The sequence below is a fragment of the Cyrtonyx montezumae genome, unplaced genomic scaffold (assembly GCF_038088225.1).
Source record: "Cyrtonyx montezumae isolate F1298 unplaced genomic scaffold, pur_monq_1.0 scaffold_3, whole genome shotgun sequence".
Classification (NCBI taxonomy): domain Eukaryota; kingdom Metazoa; phylum Chordata; class Aves; order Galliformes; family Odontophoridae; genus Cyrtonyx; species Cyrtonyx montezumae.
Genome location: NW_027072034.1, coordinates 54,418,849 through 54,439,588, shown reverse-complemented (window position 1 = coordinate 54,439,588; position 20,740 = coordinate 54,418,849). Strand labels below are relative to the sequence as shown.

The window sequence follows — 20,740 nt, the reverse complement described above, 5'->3', positions numbered from 1 at the left end:
ATACAACATGGTCATTACAAAGACACAGATCTTAAATTCCACACCCCATGTATTTCCAGTTATCCCAATGCGTTCTGGCAGCAACAGACTAGGAATAAAGAAAAGCTCAAAAGCTGAACGTACATAATGTCTTGGTCTAGAAGTCTTTTTAAATGAAGTAAAATGGTAAGAGAGATTTTCACATGTGCAACTTGGAAACCTACAAAATACAACATTTGCCTAGCAACCTTAATTCTGTTTAGCTCAGGCTTCAGAAATTAACAAAATTGTTCATTGTTATTTGGAGATTCAAGACCAGATCCAGATGACCATACCAATTGAGAAAAAATAATTTAAAAAATCCTTAATCACTACTGCATCACAACTGCAAAGTTCAGGCAAAAATAACCCAGACAACTAAAAGTTCCTCAACTTTCAAATAATTTAATTTCCTCTTCTGTTATCTATTAGAGTTCACAATATATGTGAGTTACATACTCAGAATTTTGATGTACCTGTTATTTTGATTCCAAGGGCTAATAATACTCAACGTTGAAAGCATCCAACAGGACCAAAACATAGGTGATTTGTCCAAATGTACTAATGTATCAAAATTATGTAAAGCTTTCAGGTTGTTCCTGCCCCAGTAAAATGAAAATCCTCTGTTACCATTCTGTCCCTTGCTCTGTGGCTGGATTTCTTATTTTTCTTATTCTCGTTTGGCCTTATAAAGCATTTGAAACTGACCTTAACAGCATGCCAAGAGATCATTCTCTTCTTGATACAAAACAGGACAAGATTTAAGACTTTGTAATATTTTACTGTGAATGTAAAGATGCAAATTCTGAATTGTCAGCATGAATCACATTCATCAAATACTATGGCTCTAACTGAATATAACACCATAAGCACTGCTTGTTCGTTATTCATTATGTTTGCCCTAATAACTAAAAAACATATTTTAATCTGGGCCTGAAGCTAGATGGGGCTTTCACAAGGACTAGAAGATAATACAGTGGCTCACTGTAAGCAGCAGCTTCCCACTAATAATTCAAGGTGACTACATATGAAGTTCAGTATGAATTCCTTCAGTCACTTAACTTTTCTGCCTCTATTGCAGAATACAGTCAAGCTCAACAAGCAGCGAAGTTCTAATTGGCAACAGCCAATGTCAAAGACTGTTCTCAGTTTAATACTTAAGAGGACCAGGAAAGGTTCTGAAGGTTGCATTACAACATGAAAATTTCATCTAAAAATGTACCTTTTCTTGACATTTTAAGATTCTGTGACTCTGCAAATTCTAAGAAATCTGTCTTCAGTTGACTCTGATACTTGCTTTTGAATAGAAGTATATCACAAAACTTACCTATCCCATGTCTTTCAGTAAAGAGTTTTTGTTTAATCCTTGCTAATTGAGATCTTACTATAAATAGTTGCTTAAGGGAAATACAAACCGATACTTCTTTTCTTCCAAACTTTTTTCCATTAAAAGTAGAAAATATGGAAAAGATTGTAGTAAGATAATTTTGAAGCTCCCCAGAACCTTCATAGTTCTTAAAATCTCATTCTGAAATTCATTCTTTAGCTATAAACATCTAAATGTAAATTTTATGTTATCAGATCTCTTTCTTCACTAAAATCTACAAGTTGCAAGCTGGAACAAACCCTACCTCAAATTTGAAGTTGAATGTCAGTCTCTTCCATTCTACAGCTATGCTACTGAAACTCATACAAATTAAAAATGCTGTTTCCAAGCTGGGAGTCATTTGCATTTTCTATAACCTACTAAAAGTGTTAAAATGTTTCATACCAACCACTAGATGGCTCAAATATATCTTTCCATTTGTATAAGCTTATTCAGTAGGGTTCGTATTGTAGATTTTGCTACTTACAAATAGCTGAGCAAAAATTTGGTTACATTTAACAACATATATTTTACTGACAGGAGACAAAAAGTTATCTTTTGCACCATTTTATATATCAGAATTCCTGACATGAAAAATCCATTTATTGAAGGCCAAACTCAATTGAAGGCACTGAACAGATTTTAAAATGACTGAATGGCATAACTATCATTCCGTGAAACCATAAGAGAATTTTAGAAGAAGAGTATAGCAAATTTAATCACTGTATTAAACAATGAAATACAGCATGAAGTTCCCAAAGCAGATTTTCTGCAGTTATTTTTGTTGAAGAAAATGATCAAACGTAATGAAAAAAAAAAACGTTAAAAAGAGGACGTGTTCCACAAAACTTCTTGAGTGTCATTCCAGTGTGACATTCCAGAAAATGAGCTGTTCACTCTTTCCATCACCGTATAAATTAATCTGGAAAAGACATGGCTGTGATATTCCCTGTCTGTAAGAGCAGGCCTTCCTGAGTCTATCGTCTAACTCCAAGCAGTCAATTTTATTTTACAGAAGAGTTCAGTTGGAAGAAACTACCAAAGATCACTGAGTTCAGTGCTAATCACTTCAGTACTAATCAAAAGTTAAAGCATGTTATTCGGGTCATTGTTCAAATGCCTCTTGACCACTGACAAGAATGGAACATCAACCACCTCTTTAGGATGATATTCTAATGTTTGACCACCCTCACAGCAAAGAAAATTTACTTCATTTTATATCTGCAATTAAATAATGAATTCTACAGAAATTCTGTTGTTGTAGATAACTCAAGACTGTGTTTAAAAAAAAATAAATAGTCCTTCTTAAAAATCTTACTTTAAATAAGAGGTCACCAGATGCAGGTTACATGAGAAAGGAATCACATCTTCAAGAAAAATGAAAAATGACTTACAAAATATAGGTTTAAACAGTTCTCTAAAGTAATAGAACATTGTTCTTCATTAAGTTGTTAGGAGAAAAACCACACTTAAGATCCATAAATTTAACCTAATTGACTTATATTTGTGTCTTATGGAAAAGACGTAAGTGTGGGGCTGGTATTAAGTATTTTTTAAGAATCTGAAGTGAAAGTGAATAGATATATTCTGAAATAGAAGATAAAATTTAGATGTTGAATGCTATGAATCTAAACTACTAAAAAAAACCATTTTGATTACAAAGAGCTACGATAGTAGGTGGAATTTCATGTAGTACTCGAGATTTTTAAACTGAAGCGTTATTCAAAATTGTTTGTCTACGCCATCTCACGTATGCATAGCGGATGACGTCTGAGAAGTTTATCTGAGTATCAAAAGTCGTAAACAGCACAGAAAAAAATTTAGATGCCAAAGAAACCCTAAAACAGTTTAATAAAGAAAAATACAGAAAACTATACTGAAAAATATGCTATTATATGAAAGGTAAGTATAGTTCAACTTGACATTTTGCTGGAATCTAATCATGCTCTTCTTACACAGAACAGCAGAATGAAATTTCAGATAAATGAGAGAAGAGTATATGAAAACTATTTGCAGAGGAGACAGGAAGGAGGATGAATCAACATGCACAATATAAAAAGGAATTCTGGAAACTTTTAGTACAAGCATAAAAGTGTATTTGCTCACACTAAGGAGAACCCACTATAGTTTAAAATTAATTTGTGGACCTTAACTTTGCAAGGTATTTTTAAATAAGAGCTCCCTAGAGTCACATAAAAGGATGTCATATTAATGCAGAGGAGGAGAGAAGCTCCATCATGTAAAATCGGCGAATTGGCCCTCTTCTTTTGTCCTCTCTTCCTTCTCCTTCAGGCTACCAGCTAACTGTGTAAGTAATCAACTTTAGCAATAAACTACCCCTGGAGAAAAAGATTTTAAGGATAACAACATTAAATAGCTTCTTATAACCTTCCCTTCTAAGATAATAGTCAAAATTAAGGAAAACTAGTAGATTTAAAAACATTCAGGTTCTTGGTTCAGTATAGTTGCCATGTTTACGGAAGCAGTTTTTCAGAGTTGATTTTTAAAAACTGAAATGATTGATAGAAGTAATAATCAATATCAGGCACAGCAACAGAAGGGGAATTACTGAGGGAAAGAAGATTGAGTTGTGAAATAAATGAAGGAAGAGCTAAGTAGTGCACTAATGAATAGCAAAGAGAGACAACAGAAAGTAAAAGAGGTGGCCTTCCATTTGCCTTGTTTGTATTTTTTTGTTTTGTCTTTTAGAAATTGAAGGCTCTTAAACTCACTACTATATATATATATTCACTGTGTGGGCTGAGAATTTACTGAGGTATGGTCTTCTGTTGAAAAATGATGATTTGATGGAGATGAAGTATTCTGTGGGAATGGTTGGTGGGCTGCCCAGCTGCTTTGCTTTGCTCTTGGCTGCTGGCCATCTTGTCTGCTCCCCCAGCTGCCTGTCATGTGGGCCTGCTGGCTCGTCTGTTGTATCCTATTTTAAGTATTTGTACATTCTAACAAATAAAACTCTAAATCGCCAATTAGAATCCCAATTAGCGACTACTACTAAACCAACTACTGTCTTAATTAGAAAATCATTTTCAGTAATAATTGATATCTAACTAGCGACCACTAATCAACAATCTTGTATTTCTCTGCTTTAAATAATTACACCTTAAAAATTACATTTACTATTTCACGCATTTGTGTTAAATACAAATATTAAATATATTCAAAACTTATATATCCAAAATATGCTATCCAGTTATATTATCCATTTTTAAATGTTACTGACTAGTAAAAAAAACAACCAAACAACAACAAAACAAGTCAAAGTTGAAGTGAGTACTAAGATTTTTTTTGCCTAAGGCTGACATTCAGCAGTTTGTTTCAAATTTGGAATTTTGTTCAGTTTGCAGTTTACAGAACAAACTTTTTAACTAGTGTTAATGAAGCGTAGGGAAATGATAAGCTTGTGCCTGTTGTCCTTTAGCTCCTCCTGTTCTTTCTTTTTCCACTTCTCTTTGTATGCTTACACACAAACTGGAATTCCTCTGGTTTTCCTGGAGGAGCATTCTGAATGACTTTTTGCCAGGCAAGATGAAAAAATGCACACTTTATATTTGTGCTGATGGGTTAAAATCTCTCTGCCCAAAGAAGAGAAGCTGATTTACTTCTGTCTGCTTTCTGAAATAGACCTTGGACTGAAGACTCTTCTCCTTCTCCATGAAGTGTTTTCAGCTTTGAGACATATTACTTTCTAATAAATTGATTTGACAGTGGCTAAGACAGTGGCTAACAGGTTCAAGACCTAATCAGCAAGGGGGGAAATGACACAATATAAAAGCAAAAACTTTTCCTAGAGAATTTAGTTAAAAATCAAATGTTATATGTTCCATTAAACAGAATTCCATATTCAACTCTGTTGCAGTTAAAGCCCAGCACAAGGTAACATTCGAGTCAACTGTAGACACCTTAGAGAGCTTTCCACTTAGTTTTTGAGGCTGTTTTCATTCGTTGTTTTTTCAGTGGTTTCCTTGTGTGTATTTGTATTACTCTGTAGTCATGCTTGCCTTGTTAAATTCAGTTTGTCCACTCCCATTTTATGGAATGTCTCAGGTAGAGCAGCTGCATTATTAATGATTATAAGGCTTTTTTTTTCCCTGTGATTCATGATAGTGATTCTCTAGTAGTAAGAAAGTGACAAGTAATAACAGTGCTCCTTGTAAACTCAGTGGGACTCCTACCTTTGCTGGAAAAGGACAAAAAAAGGCAAATGAAGAACACAGAATCCCAGGCTTGTTCAACTTCATAAAATGTTTTTTAAGATTATGAGTATAAGTAGCAATGATCTACATACCATATAAACATGAATAAAAGATTTTAAGGAAACTCTCCAAATGTCATTCTTCTCCCCCAAAAATGTTGCAATAATACATTAAAAAAGAAGATTGACTGGCAGCTGAACTTACTGATTCATTAAGCTGTGGTGTCATTATTTGGGAGTGAAGTGTTTAATGTCATATTTTTGTATGAAGTATGTATGGAACCATTTTCTAATTGATGCAGAGTGCAGCAAGAGATGCTAAAGAAAGGCCAAAAAAGACAAGAACTTTTGAGCTACACTGACTTTACTTAAAATATTTGTTAGACTGCTTATACGTAAGTACTGCTATAACTTTCCAGTTGAGTTCGCTATACAGTAAGTAACTCTTGATGATTTAAAATTAGTTAAATGCTCATTCTGATACAAAACAGTATTAACTTTTTCAATTTTTTAAAACCCCTCTGTGGTTGGCCTGCATGTAATGCTGATATACGTATATGGGAATTAAGGCTGCCAGTTTTCATCTACAAACATTTTTGGCAATACTTATTCCAAAAAGATAAAAATCGTAGAGTCAAGATTGAAATTCCTTTGTAGTTATTTACTAAGATATTAAACTAATGAATCTGTTACAAATGCCAGGATATATTTATCACAGGAATAACGACTTTAATATATTAATAGTTTTCACATTGCTGAGTTGCAGGCACATAACCTTTGGCAATTTTAGACTGTTGTGATTATAGCTAAAAAATAGTGTCTCAGAAAGTATGATTTATCCAGGCGTGTTTCAGAAATCCTTTATAAATCTGATCATTTTCAATGTACTAGAAAATTTCTTGAAGACCCTGAATAAACCAAAGTTAATACATTTGTAATATAATACTTCAGGGATTTTTGCCTTCTTGCTGATGTTGGGAACGTCTCTTTTTCATTTTTGTACAAACCTTACTTGAACCCTACCTGCTTCCTCACAGATACTTCAGAACTGCTCAAGCTCTTCTCAAACAGCGATCCAGCAACAGAACAAGGGGCAATGGGCACAAATTGTAATGTAGGAAAACAACTTTCAAAAACATGAAAATTAACTTCATTTTCAGGGTGAGAACACTGGAACAGACCACCCAGAGAGGTTGTGGAGTCTCCTTTTCTGAAGACACTCAAAACCTCTCTGGACACTTTCCTGTGTAATCTACTGTAGGGAAGCTGACTTAGCAGGGGGCATAGAATAAATGATCTCTACAGGTCTTTTACAACTCCTACAATTCTGAGTTCTGTGAGTCTGTCAGCTCCCAAAAGCCAATAGTTATTTATGCATAAGAACCTGAGTGCAGTATTTTATACAGTATGCGTTCCCCAGGGAACTGTTACTATACACTGAATAGCATCAGGATCAACTATTAGGGACAATAGTGTCAAAACGTCAGCTTTTTATTTTCAGAATAGAAATACACAAATCCACATACTTGAACTTAAAAGAATTGTTCTTTTGCTTTGAGCAGGTGGCTGGCAGACCCTGTGACTACAGAATATAACCTAAACTGCAATATCCTGTGTTCCTAGTAAGGTTTTCTAAAAAGCAACGGCCTCATGCTCACATATGCTTTCTGCAGAGCCAAATGACTGTGTGGCCCAGACTGCAAGTTCCAACAGTACTTGAGCAGCAGGGGAAGTGGCTCTTGGGGTGCTGCTAGAAGCAACTTCAATATGTCAAAGACTTTGATTCCTGGCAGTACCATACAAATGGAACAATAGTGACCAGTCTTACAAACGTGCTGACCTTCACCTTTTTCCACACACTTTCTTCAGTCTTCTGCTAACCAACTGCATGGTGACTTTGTTGCTCCTGTTACACTATTTATATATTTATTTCATAGTATGGTAGGATATACTCAAGTTCCGTTTAAATATAGTTGAGCTTTTAATAAACATCATAATATTACTTCAACTACATCTGGCCCTGCCCTTTAGTCATGAAGAAGAAATTACATATTTGCCTACGTATATCAAGTTAAAGACCTGCATGGAAAAGGCTGACAGGCCACCTGTGATATTATTTCTTGTTTTACATCAATCTTGTACTGATCAACAGAATTTGAGCTCTCTGACAGCTCATTTCTCTCTGTGTAAATCTTTAATTTAGGATTTCACTCTCTTTTTCCAAAAATTCACTCTAAGTTCGATATACATCCTTGTTGTACTAGCATAGGCTCAAAGAGTTACATGTTTCAGTTGCATTCCACTTCTTCACTTGCACATTTACAGTTGGTTGGGGGGAGCTACACAGTGAACTTGACTGGGAAACAGACCCAGTTAAAAATAAACCTGATTTATCTATATATTTATAACTCAGATCAATTCTGGCAGCCACTGACTGTAGTACCCTACAAATGGTAGCACTGGCAACGATGCGTGAAGTAGTGCTAGACAAGGACTGTTTCTAAAACAGCAGTGCTACAGAACTGATAAAACCATCCCTTTACATTTTCAAGCTGCAAGGTCTCAATTCAATGCTGGCCACAGGCTGAATTAACTCTTTAGTTTCTACTTCTAGATTCCAGTGCCAAAGTTCACTTGTAAGCATAATTTCTTTGTGTACTTTTGCATTTATAAAACACAAAATGGGAGTTAATCACTGGGTCTCAACTGCTGGTAGAAGACTAAGTCTGTTAATGGTGAAAATACCCTTACACAGACATGGTAGCTGTACATTTCTAGATTCAAGCTAAGGATGCAAGTTTTCTGTCTAAACATGAGTTATATTCACAAAGATGGTACACAGAACAAGTCTATTTTTCAGAACTTATGTTCATAGATAAGGTGTTACTGTGGTGATCTAATTTGATGTCTTCATGTCAGAAGCCCTAACTACATGTTTGAAGGTGGAGAAAAAAGCTTTACTGTGAATTTGGCCTGGAAAGCAGAGCACAAGCAATGTTGCACATGGAAATACATGTGTAGCTACAGAGATTATTAACCAGTAATATGGGTTAATATAGACGTTTAGTGAAAGAGGTGGGTTATTTCTTTATTGCTTAAACAAAACTAGACTAAAAAGTCTTCAGCATGCTTATTCAGAAAACACGTTCAGTAAAACAAAGACCATCCCAGCCTAGCAAACTGCTTCAGTCTCCCTTGTCCACCTACACCCTTTCAATTAGAGAATTCTGCTGTCTATGTGACATGCATAGGGGTGGATGGAATGAAATAAAAAGTCCTGCTTCATTCACTTTCATTAAAATGAAGTGGGAGTTACTGTTCCAATTATTTAATACAGCTTAGCTTTATGACTTCATGAGTATTTTACGTAACAATTTCATTCAGAGTTCCATGTTGTAGATTCCTGCACATGGCCAATCATTTTTTCTAAATACAATGTCTAACAAAGTGACTCAGGAGTACTGCTATGCTTCTGGATTTAGAGTACCTCAGCAACTCCATCCAGCAAACTGCTGCTAATCTCACATATGACTGACACAGCATATAGATTTGTTCCACTCATGACAAAGTAATCTTCTGTCAACATAGAAGATCACATTCTTCCAAATAATTAGAAAACCATGAACTACTTTCTCTCCACAGCCAGAAGAGATAAGTTACCATGACAAGGAGCAAGACAATGCTCCAATACTTCAATGTTTCACTGTGTCCACAGCCAAAGAACAAAGCAAAATCATATTCCTGGTACCTGCACCCTGAACTAAAGACAAGAATATCTTAAGACACACATAACATCTATTCATTTGTATATACATGCTGTAAGACTTGGGGGGGGCCGGGGATGGGGGGAAGCCAAAAACTTGAATCCAAGGAAAAGGTAAAATCAGTGTTTAAAGAGGTTAGTTAACAGTGAACATAGGAAGATACCACATTAATTTGGTTTCCATGTCTATGTCAAATACCAGAATTAGTAAACGCACTCAATATTAGCATTAAAAAAAAAACCTAAAATATCAATTGTGTTTCTTCAGACACTTCTATTTTACATTACTTCTACAAAGCAGCTTGTGATATTCATTCTCATTTCAGAACTACACAACTTCTTGTAGCATCATGTATCCAGGTTTGTCTTGAACTCAGAAATGACATTCATCATCTGTTTGCTTCAGTCTCCTCTTCACTCTAAGCCTAGCCCAGAAGTATTCTCCAGCAAGAAATATCTGAATGCTCTCATTTGATAAAAGCAAGTTTTATGGCCATCATGATCCAGGAAGGACTCCCAAGGAAAACTTTGAATATCCATGCACAAGAAAGGGGCTCTTCAGCCTGGACAAAAGAAGCCCCTGGGTGTCCTGGCATTCCCGTACCTGAAGGAAGCCTACAGGAAAGATGGGGAGGAACTTTTTACAAGGGCACACAGAAGCAGGATAATGAGAAATGTCTTTAAACTGGAAGAGGGTAGATTTAGACTAGATTCTTTACAGTTGAGACACTGGAACAGGCTGCCCAGTAAGGCTATAGATGTCCCCTCCCTGGAAGCACTCAAGGCCAGGCTGAATGGGGCTGTGAGCAACCTGGTCTAGACGGAGGTGACCCTGCCTAGAGCCAGGGGATGGAACTAGGTGATTTTAAAGGTCCCTTCTAACCCAAACCATTCTCTGATTCTATGAAGGAAAGAAACTGTGGAAAGAAAAAGGCTGCCATCCCACTGAAAGACATACTGTCTGAGAATAGCAAAGTGGAAGTGTCTTCCGGATGAGCTTTTCTTCAAAACTTAATTCTAAGTTTTGGACAGAGAGAGGGCTCTGCATGCCTAAATTCTGTGAGCAGAAACAGAACTGAGACAGTTATAATGCTCCATTATGAACTAAATGGATGATTTCATTTATGTTATTATATTTTTATGGATTTCAGAGACAGAATAGGATAAAGTGTGCCGACATCTTTATATAGCTCCACAGAGTAATTTTGGTCTAGACAACGTTCAGTGATTGTATTTCATCAGAAAATCATCCTTGTTTTCCAAAATGGAAAGAGTATGTCAGCGCATTGAAACATAACTCAAACTTCTACAGGTAAGGAGTGCTGGGAAGCTTTCAAAACAAAACCAAACAAAAACAGCAGTAATATTAACTTCTAAAAAGTTGCTTTGGAAATTACTGCCCAGAGTAGCTTCATTTATTTTCAGCTATTATTTTAAGACCCCCCTCCCAAGAATTCCCTCCCTACCTCCAGTGATTTGTAGCTCAGAGGTTTCTAAAGACAAATAACATGTCTTAGTATTTAATTGTTCTTAATGGATTTTTCTTCCCTGAATTTGTCAACTTGCTTTTTGAAAACATTAGAACACTGAAAGTCTGCAGCATCCTGCGAAACTTAAGAAACTTTCAATAAAACCAGTGAAATGAAAATTTCCAGAAGATACAATAAGCCACATTTCCTGCAGATCAATTGACAACAGAGCATAAAAAAAAACCACCATCAGCATCAGTTCTGTTTAAAGAGATTGCTCTCTCTGCAACCATTACAGGTTTCCATCCCTTCGTTATAATGAAAATAGTAATAGCAAATGGCAATCAGTTTATGTTCCTTATTCCAAAAATAACAGTCAAGTCAATTGCATAGATGACTGAGCACCCTCCCCCAACACACACATTTTTTCTTTTAAACATTTATCAGATGCTGCTTGATTCCCCTTCTACACTGCCTACCAGGACTGGAAAAATTTTTTCCAGCTTTCTTATTTTCATTAAAAGTTCGCAAAGTTGGGAACAGATTTTTGTCTGGTCCTAAGAACCAGAGCCCAAAAGATTTAAAATAAAAAAAAAAATCCTAATGTTACTGTCAGGGATGGGAGAAGGAAAAAAGGAAAAATATAGATATCTAAAATCCTCAAATCAAGACAATCACATAAATCACAAACAAACAAAACGTGTTACACAGCATCTGTGTAGTTATGATATCTAATAATAGCAACTTTGTTATCTTTCTGATGATCCCGATAATTCAGAAAGAAGCAGTTAGAATAATTCTTTACATGATGGGCCTACGCAGAAAGAAAACACTAACAGTAAACCTAAGCAAAGAAGACTGAATGAGGAAAGAATGAGGAAAGCAAGAGCATTTCTTTTGTCTGGTATTATCAGATAAAATTTAATCAAGGAACTTTCCAGCCTAACAGAGTAAATAACAGGCTGGGGAAGAAGAAAACAGGGTGGAAGTTCTTAACTGCCAGCAATTTCTACCATATCTGGGACGTTACATCTCTCAACAATCCTATTCCTGCAGTAAGTGATTGGATAAAAGAAAATAAGGACAGCATAACAAATCACTTGTACAAAATTAATTGATATTAGACAGAAGCCCAGAAAACTGGGTATTGATAACAGGCTAGTATTTTTCCAAGTTGCTCTGAATACCAGCAAGTCCCTAACCACCTAGGACAACTTTTCAAGCTACCTAAGAACAGATTATCAAATTCTCTAAGTAGCTTCTTCTGTAAGTAAACTCAGAAACACTTCTGCTTGAAGAAATCTGAACTCCAAAAGTTTTGTTTGCATTGTTCGCATTTTTTAGCACTTGAAACTCCAGAATGCTTACGATGTCTATACTTCCCCTCAAGGAAGAGCACAAAGAACTGGAAGACTCAGCTGTTACAGCACTGACCACCAGACACACTCCACAAAGGTGAGCAGGCATGAGACTAATTCTTGCTGAGCCTTTATGTAAGTAAACACCAGAAGCAGAATTGATTCCGACTTCTTCTCTAAACATCCACCCTTGTAAGTTTGCTTCATAGACAGTACTTTCATGATCAAACAACTCTAAAAAGCATTTTATGCTACTTGCCTTTCCTTCAAATGAGACTTATTAGCATCACGTTAGCTACTCACAGACTCTTTAAGAGACCCCAAGCTCTGCATCTCTGAACTCTCCCACTCATAACTTCCTCCATTTAAATGAACTAGATGCACATGCACTACAATCACTCCTCCCCTATCCCTACAGAAGAATTAAAAGTCTGTATCTCTCTGAAAAGGAAGAAAACAAGGGGCTGAAATATTACCAAGGTAATGCTGCACCAAATGCAGCAGAACACTTTCATTAGATAAATATCTGAAAAAGCATTACAAACATTAGAACTGAAATTTCAGTTAGAGCACATTGAGCACCAAAATTGCAAAAAATTAAAAAATATAATAAAATAAAGCAGTTATTTGTTTCTAAATCTAAGGATTTTTTTTTCTCTTAAACAATGTTAGAATTTAAAAATATTTACTTCCAAAGAAAACAAATGCCATTACTGAGACACAACATCTACTTATGTTTCAACAGGAATCTACAAACTAGAAAAAGCATAGTGTGGGTTTTGTTTCCGTTTTTTAACCTTTTCTATGCAACTTAAGAGCAATCATGTGGATACATGAAGGAACTGTACCATTTTTAATGGTTCTGCAAACAATGCAATACTTCTGAAATTGCAAGCATCAGAGTCATTGCCAATATAGTTAACAGTAATTTTCTAGCCTACTGAAGATTTGTCCTCCATTCAAATCATAAACAGAATCAACCCCTAGATGGAGAAGGGGTTACTCTGAGATGCTGTCTTGTCTTCCTGATTCAAGCAGTTACCCACCACAGCACATCCATTCCCCTTATACTCAGAATGTTAATGGTAAATTACAGATTTTCTGGAGTTTTCCTTTTCTTATCAATACATCAATTACAAGTGATGAATGATACTGCAAAAAGACTTATTGCAAATGCAAAATATTTCAGAAGTATAGCAACATGTACACTCCGTTCAAAGCCTAACATTTGTTGTGACCAAAACAGGTAAATGGTTTATATGTTCAAGGATGGATTCCTCAGTACAGTTATGAGGGCAATTTATCAGATTTACCTTGAGGTCAAAAGCAACACATCAAAATGTATTAGTTAAATTGCTTGTCTCATTCTTTTTCAGTCTTTACACCTACTCGATTCCTTTCGAGCAAAGGGAATGTGAGTGCCTGTCATTTTCGTTAGACAAATCGTTTAACATGAGAGTTAATTATTAGAACCTTGTACAATTTTACTTTACACTAAACTGGATGTTCTGCATTATTTGTCTGCATTAACAGCAGTGGCATGGGACTATCTAAGAATTCAGTGTTCTTGCAGGCAGAATGGACAGAATTTCAGACAGACACACCCTAAAACAAAAATTAAAACCAAACAAGCAAACAAAAGCAAAAACAAAACCGAAGCTGCAACTGTTAAGATGCTCTGCTCCTTAAGAACTATCTCAATAAGGGTATCTTCTTTACTAAGCTAGTGATCATTTATATTAAAAGTCTTGAACGACATTTTGAATTGATATTGGGAGACTCTTATAAAGAAACTTCTCGAGCGCATCTCCCCACATGGGATACTGATTCCATTAAAAATATACGTACGCATTAAAAAATCACATTAAAAAAAACTAAAAGCTTGAAGAAAAGTTCAGCATTCAGATATCATAATACTACTACCCTTTCCAACTTTGTTTTCAGGAATCTGTCTGCTTCAGTAATTCTTACTGGTCCTGTACCATGGTACCGTTTCAATTAAACTAAGCATTTACAGCCAATTAAAAAAAATAATGAAAGTTTTAATGAATTATGTCTAAAACCTCTTCTAGATATTGCGAGGTTACTGGAGAAAATAAAACAGTTGTGAGTCAATGAAATGGAAAATTGCTCTGTTTTCTAACAGACCCTCTGAAGTGCAAAATGTTCTTATTTATTGTTATCAGCGTGTCAAGTAATTGCTTTTTGTCCAGCTTCTTAAAAAGGGAGAAATGGACTTACAGTCTGCAAAAAAAGGGACAGCAAAGCACCCAAAATTAAACCATCATTTTTCATTGTTTTCCTATTTCATAGCATTAAGAAAGCACACACACAAAAAAAGCTACCACATTTTGCCTATCAGGAGGGTAAACTAATAGAGAAGAAAAAGTTGTACAAGATGAGCAGCAAGCCAAATTTAAAAACAAATAGGCTTAGTCTTACTTTTAGCTCTTTAGGGAAAAAAAAAATTACCAAATGTTTTAGCCGTGAAGTTACAAAATACCCTTTTCTAACAATTCTACATAGGTTTAATTATAAAACAGCACTGTAAAAAATTAACTGGCATTTACTCTGCAGGGCTACATTATCAGAGAACATTGTAAAATTGCTTTCTGTAGTAAGTCAACAACTCAGCTGATGTCAGTTCTTCATCCATGACAAGTACACAGTTTCTCTTTTTCCCAGGCCTTATACACAGAACCTAAGTTGGTTATCCTATTGGTTTTTCTTTGTTTTGTTGTTATTTTTGTTTTTAAACCTCTGCATGGTTTTAAAGTCTGCTGAGGCCGAGAAACTTCCTTGCAAGGAAGTTCTGTTATTTGCAAACAGAATGCCAAAATCAATAAGACATGAAGAAGGCCTAAGGTAACAATTACAAATTTAGACAGGAGTTCTTGAGCCTGGTAAGCACAGGCAGAGTGTACCTGATGGCCACTTTCCATTCTCAGTCTCAAAATCACATCCACTGCATGTACAACAGCAGTGCTGCCATCGTATTCTCACAACTTATCCACAATACTTTGAATTTGACTAAAATAATGTTTAGAAAGTTACATACCAATTCCCCAGCTACAGAGGTAATACACAGCTGATGGAAGCACTGCAGAGAACCAGCATGTAGGAGCTTCTCGCAGGTAAAACCTACTGTCAGGAACATTATCTGCCCAATTTATGTCCACCTGCAGCTACCTATACAGCTCAACCTAACACGTAGCTGCACCAAAATGTCTTATTCATTCAAAATCTGTGTCATAACAACTACAGGTAAACAACTCTAACAAGCAGCACGTGAACACACATCTACTAGCAAAAAGTCACATAGATGTACTTTAAACAGGATTATCAAACCAAAATGGGGGCTACAGTTACAGTGCCGTATCAAAATAGGGAACTTCATGATAATGGACAATTAGCAAACTCCTTCCCAGGATCACTTTAGCAAGTGAAACCTGTCCCAGCCCCACCCATGGAAGAATAAGAGAAGCTTTCCTCTGCCTTGAGGAACCGTGTCAGTGCAACAGATATATGTTTTACACTTATATGCTCTTTCATATACTGAAATTGGTTAATACAGCCCTAACAGAACCCAGATGCTACATGGAAGAGATCACTGTGATCAATTGTATTATAATGCAACCACTCAAGGTGATTAAAATAGCTTTTTCCAGTTGCCAGATATCTCCCACCACGTTCCAATAAAATAAAAAGCATCTTATTCCTTGCTGATCTTCTAGCCCTTCTCTCCTCAGAAGATGTCAAAACTGATAACCACGGCAGACACTTCACACTTGACATCTATTTTCTCAGCAGCATCAAATCTACAAATTTCAATTTCTAGCTGTTGTCTCACTCTCCTGAGCTGCCCTTCCTATCTGTTCATCCTCCACAATTCTCCTCACCTCCCCCAAAATTTCTGACACGGGAGTTTTAAAAAGAAATACGAATGAAGTACACTGCACAGAAGGCAGATTTATTTTAGCATAGGCACATAAGAAGAAGAAACACTGAAAAAAGTAATTGAACTGAAGAGCTCTATTAAATTTTCTCAGTTTTTATCAAAGTTGAGATATTTATTTTGCCAGGTTTCAAGTCAAATATTTTTTTAACATTGAGTTAAGATGCCATAGTGCAGTTTTTGTTCTACACAGGCACTAACTCAGAAATTTTGCAGGACATTCTGCACTGATCTGTTTGCGCCCAAAAAGATTACTGATAAAAGCAGCCCATTTAGGAGTATGTGACATCATGCAATGCAGGTCTATCAATGCTACCCATAGAGACTGCGTTTCTTTCAAAGTAATGTTTCATCAGAAACAATGAACATGCTCTGGTAAATAGCAAAATACAGCCTCCTCCCAATCTTTCACCTTTCACTTCTGCCACTATAACATGTATTTAGAATTTATGTTCAAGTTGTTTTCTTCTAGTACTGTTCCACAGAAATCAACAAAACTGCCTCCCATATTAGCAACAAAACAACTCTCACAGCAAATTTTTAAGAGACAGAAATGAGATCTGGTAAAAAAAAAAACTGTGACCATTAAAAACTAAGAAAAAATATATTAAAATATGAATCCCAGAATGAGTACATTATGCCTAACAATCCATTGACAGAACAATCACTTACCAACTCGATGCAACAGTGAAAACCCAAAGTAGCAGAGACTAAAAACGCTAAGCAAGGAGGCCAAAAACACCCAAACTAAACACAAAACCTCTCACAATCCTTCTAGAAGTTTTCTACTTATAAAGCAAAAACAACACAGGATGATTATTTGAGCCACATCAATTTTCAGAGCAACACCAAATAATTTCAGATACGTTGCTCAAGTAGATAAGAGTGCTCCTGTCTGTTTTCAAACCTGTCTTACATAACAACCCTCGTGTGATTCAGCAATCTCCATGAATTTCTCAGTGCTTTCACACAGCTCTCATCACTGCTCACAAATACCACCCTTTCTTCACACCCTTCTCTCCTCCTTTACCATCAGAAATTCCAACAGCTTAATTGATGGCACCTATCCCCCAAAAAATTCAACTCAAATCTTTTAATAGGGAATCTTAGAATAATAAATGTTGTAAACCAAGGAAACGCAATTAAATGTTTTTGGTTTTAAGCATTTGCAAACAGGTGTTATTTATTAAGTTTATCAAAACAGTGTATAATTGGGTGACCAAAAATATACTGCAGACTCAGTGTTCTTCTAGATATGAAATCTTAAGGACAACAAGAAATCTGCTCAATGCAGGGAGGGGAAACACCTTTCCCATGCCCCAATCCAGGCAGCTCCGCTGTGAAGTCCAGACCAGCTTCACCATCCATTAATAAAGAAATCTGGTTACTCTTGGTTTTTATTCGTTTCAACAAAAAGATGCTTTAGCTGAAAAATGCTTTTGGACTTTTTCAAGCTCCTTCTCACACAGATAAAAGCCAAGAAAATTTCCAAACTAATTATGACCCAAAAAAAAAAAAGCAATGACCAAAAATCCTCTAAATGTAACACTATATATAAGGAAGCCCAATGATATCAAGTGACTCAGCATGGTCAAACAAGAAACTGGTACCTTAGAATATTTGCACACTGAATAAACAGAAATTGGTTTCAACAAGTGAAGCAAAGATCACACATTTTACTGCCATGCATGCCTTTGAAACAGAACTGCAAAACAGTTTTTGCATTTAACTTGCACGAGCTATACTGAACCACGCTGTGTCTCTGTAAATATATGTATCATCTTACATACCACCCTGCACACTCTGAAAACGTTGAGAAAATTTCATAATCATCTATCACTTCCTTCAATAGAGTAAAAAAAAATAGAACATTATGAAATGTTTAATGTGAGAAGAATACAAATAATAGAAACAATTTCAATATATATTTAATTGATTCCAACTCACTCATTTAAAACAATCTTTAACTCTCCAAGAGCACACAAGAGGAACAGATTAATGCTAATTTCACTGTATTTTTTTAAATACAACATTTATTTCTGAAAAACAACTACCTCAACTCCAAAATGTCCTGGTCCAAAAATGGACCTTGTTCACCTTGTACTGGAGAAGAGGATATCACAAAACCAACTGAACAATTTCCCTAGGATCTTCCCACTGTACATCCATTCTTCCCACTGTACATTCCATACATGTGGAAAACTAATTTATTTTGGCTCACTCTTCTACATTCTATTCACACTGCCTTGAAGTTCTCACCTGCCCAAATGGGAGAGGACAGCACAAGCATTTTCAGAACATATTTACAGTCCTTACAAAAACAAAGAACAACCAGAATGTTATTTACTGAAGGTTGGTGTGTGTCCTCCACAGCAAGCCCTCTCTCCCTGTTTGAAATACGTACTTAAGAATACCTTTAAGGACATAATTTGTTAAAGATCACAAAACTGCATGCTGTGTTTTCCCACACTTGTGACTGAATTATGAGTTTCAAATTATTTCACAGGACAACACAACAACGTTACCTATTTTTCCACAATATCACTAAGAAAGTTAAAAAAAAATTATTCATCTGAAGTCCCGATAACTTCACATTAGCCTTCAGATATCACATTTAAACTAACAATTTTTTCCCTTTTCAAGTAAGGACATTCTCCATTCTCGAGATACTGACATGGGTATCTATGAAAATAAAAAGAAACCTGAGAACCTTCTTCCTAGTACAAATCCAATGCCTACACAGCAGACTTCAAGTACTTAATGTTCTCCCAGTAACCATATGCATTCAAATATCTATGTTTTCCTTAAAAAAAAAAAAAGTATTAATTAACAAAAAAAAAACCAAAAAAGTGGCAAGTTACCTGATCTGTCCATTCAACAAACTGTAAGATTTATTTCTACTTAGATTTATGGTAAATTGCACAAATAGGTGAACATTTCCATTTGGGCACAATTAATATGTCAGAGAAACAGCAGATAGATACTCCAAACATACTGAAGTTTATCTATTTTAGAAATGCAATCACTATAACAGTATACTTAAGCAAAATAAATGAATAAACTTTAAAAGCTGCATATACAGACCTTCCAGTAGTCAGATTGTAAACTGTAGTACCTCTGGTATGCAGATAATGCTGCAGGAAAGAAAAAAACAAAACAGTATTGAATTTGTTTTGCTGCCTTTTTGTATATATATACTTTTTTTTTTTTTTTTTGAGTAAGACAAAATCTCAAGAGTCAGAAGACAACATTAAAATGACAAATGGTTTAATAAAAGTAACACTGCCAGAATAAGTGCCCTGTTGTGGGTAATGCATTCCTTAAGATTATTATTTTGTTTTATGAGATGTCAACTGAAAATTATATTTATTATTAATCATGCAAATGTAAATCAAGCAACATTTTAAGGAAGACATACAACAAAAGGAATCATTTTAAATTTTGGGACTTTCTCCCTGGACAATGCTGCTGTAAGATTTACAAATTTAATCACATAGCTCGTTTACCATTCTCCCTGATGTCCTGTAATTTTTAAAGAACTGGTGCAGAGGGATGTACAAAGAGAAATCATTTTCACATGTCTTTTCATTCAGTAACCGGAGGAAAAAAAGCTAGTTAAAAACGGCTTATGTTATTCACCTAAGATAGAGACTAACATGAAAAACAGCACTAGCATTGCTCTGTTCTGTAGAGTACTAGTACTACTCAGCGATGAACTTCAAGTCACCATTCCTGCATCTCTTTTTTGCACTAAAAATTCTTGACACAACTTGCCTTTCGGCTTACAGGCATACTGCAGCATCAGACTAGAATGCAAACAGGCCTTATGTTCTTCTGTTTCACTAGGCATCATCAAAAATGGACCGTTTTAAATAACAACTCGCTGCAGTAACATCGAGAGTTTGTTTTTTCAACAAATCTTAATATTTGAGAATTGTTTCTACATAACACGCATTTTCCAAATAACAAAAGAAGACAACCTCTGCTATGAAAAATTGCCAGCACTAAGCAGATTAAGACAGCACGAATAATATGTACTTTTTGTACAGGTTCATTTCCTGCAAGTATCACGGATAAATTATGTACCAATATTTTATCATCCCTCAATGCTTGCCCCACTCACTGATTTCCATAACTTAACAAAAGCATATAGGCTTAAGCACAATAAGAACAAAATAGATTAAATGACAAGGCACACAGAACTTCCTCTAAGTACACAGCTGAGGATACACCCAGATATCTTCCATCTCTTTTGATTATATTCTGCAGCCTGGTGATCTACAATCTTTCTTCATTACTATGCCCTTAAATATTTTTGGATTGCATTTACAAAATTCTGCTTGTCAGTAGAAATAAGCATGCTAATCATCAATGGTAACTCATACACCTTGCAATTTGGAGCAAGGATAAATTCACTGCCTTATCTTTTCGAATAGAACACTCAAACATAAAGCAAATATCTTTCTTCTGGTTTATTGGGTCTTTTTTCCCCACCAAGCTTGCTACTACCAAAACACTCAGACCTTTCAGACCTTTTGCAAGTCTTCCTGAATGCTGATCAGTGTTGACCCTCAGAGCTATGCTTGATTTTTGTTATA

General features: G+C 35.6%; 1 protein-coding gene across 16 annotated transcripts in view; it reads right to left on the bottom strand.

Annotated features, from left to right (window-relative positions):
* The window catches only part of KDM6A (lysine demethylase 6A), a 145,549-nt gene that overhangs the window by 81,042 nt on the left and 43,767 nt on the right, over positions 1 to 20,740 (bottom strand). For all 16 annotated transcript variants that reach the window (XR_010622507.1, XM_065741600.1, XM_065741602.1 and 13 more), the window contains exon 4: positions 19,227 to 19,276. Coding sequence is in view for 15 of the 16 variants with exons in the window: in XM_065741600.1 (XP_065597672.1) it covers positions 19,227 to 19,276 (50 nt within the window). In the remaining variant the exon portion in view is untranslated. The remainder of the gene's footprint in view (positions 1 to 19,226; positions 19,277 to 20,740) is intronic.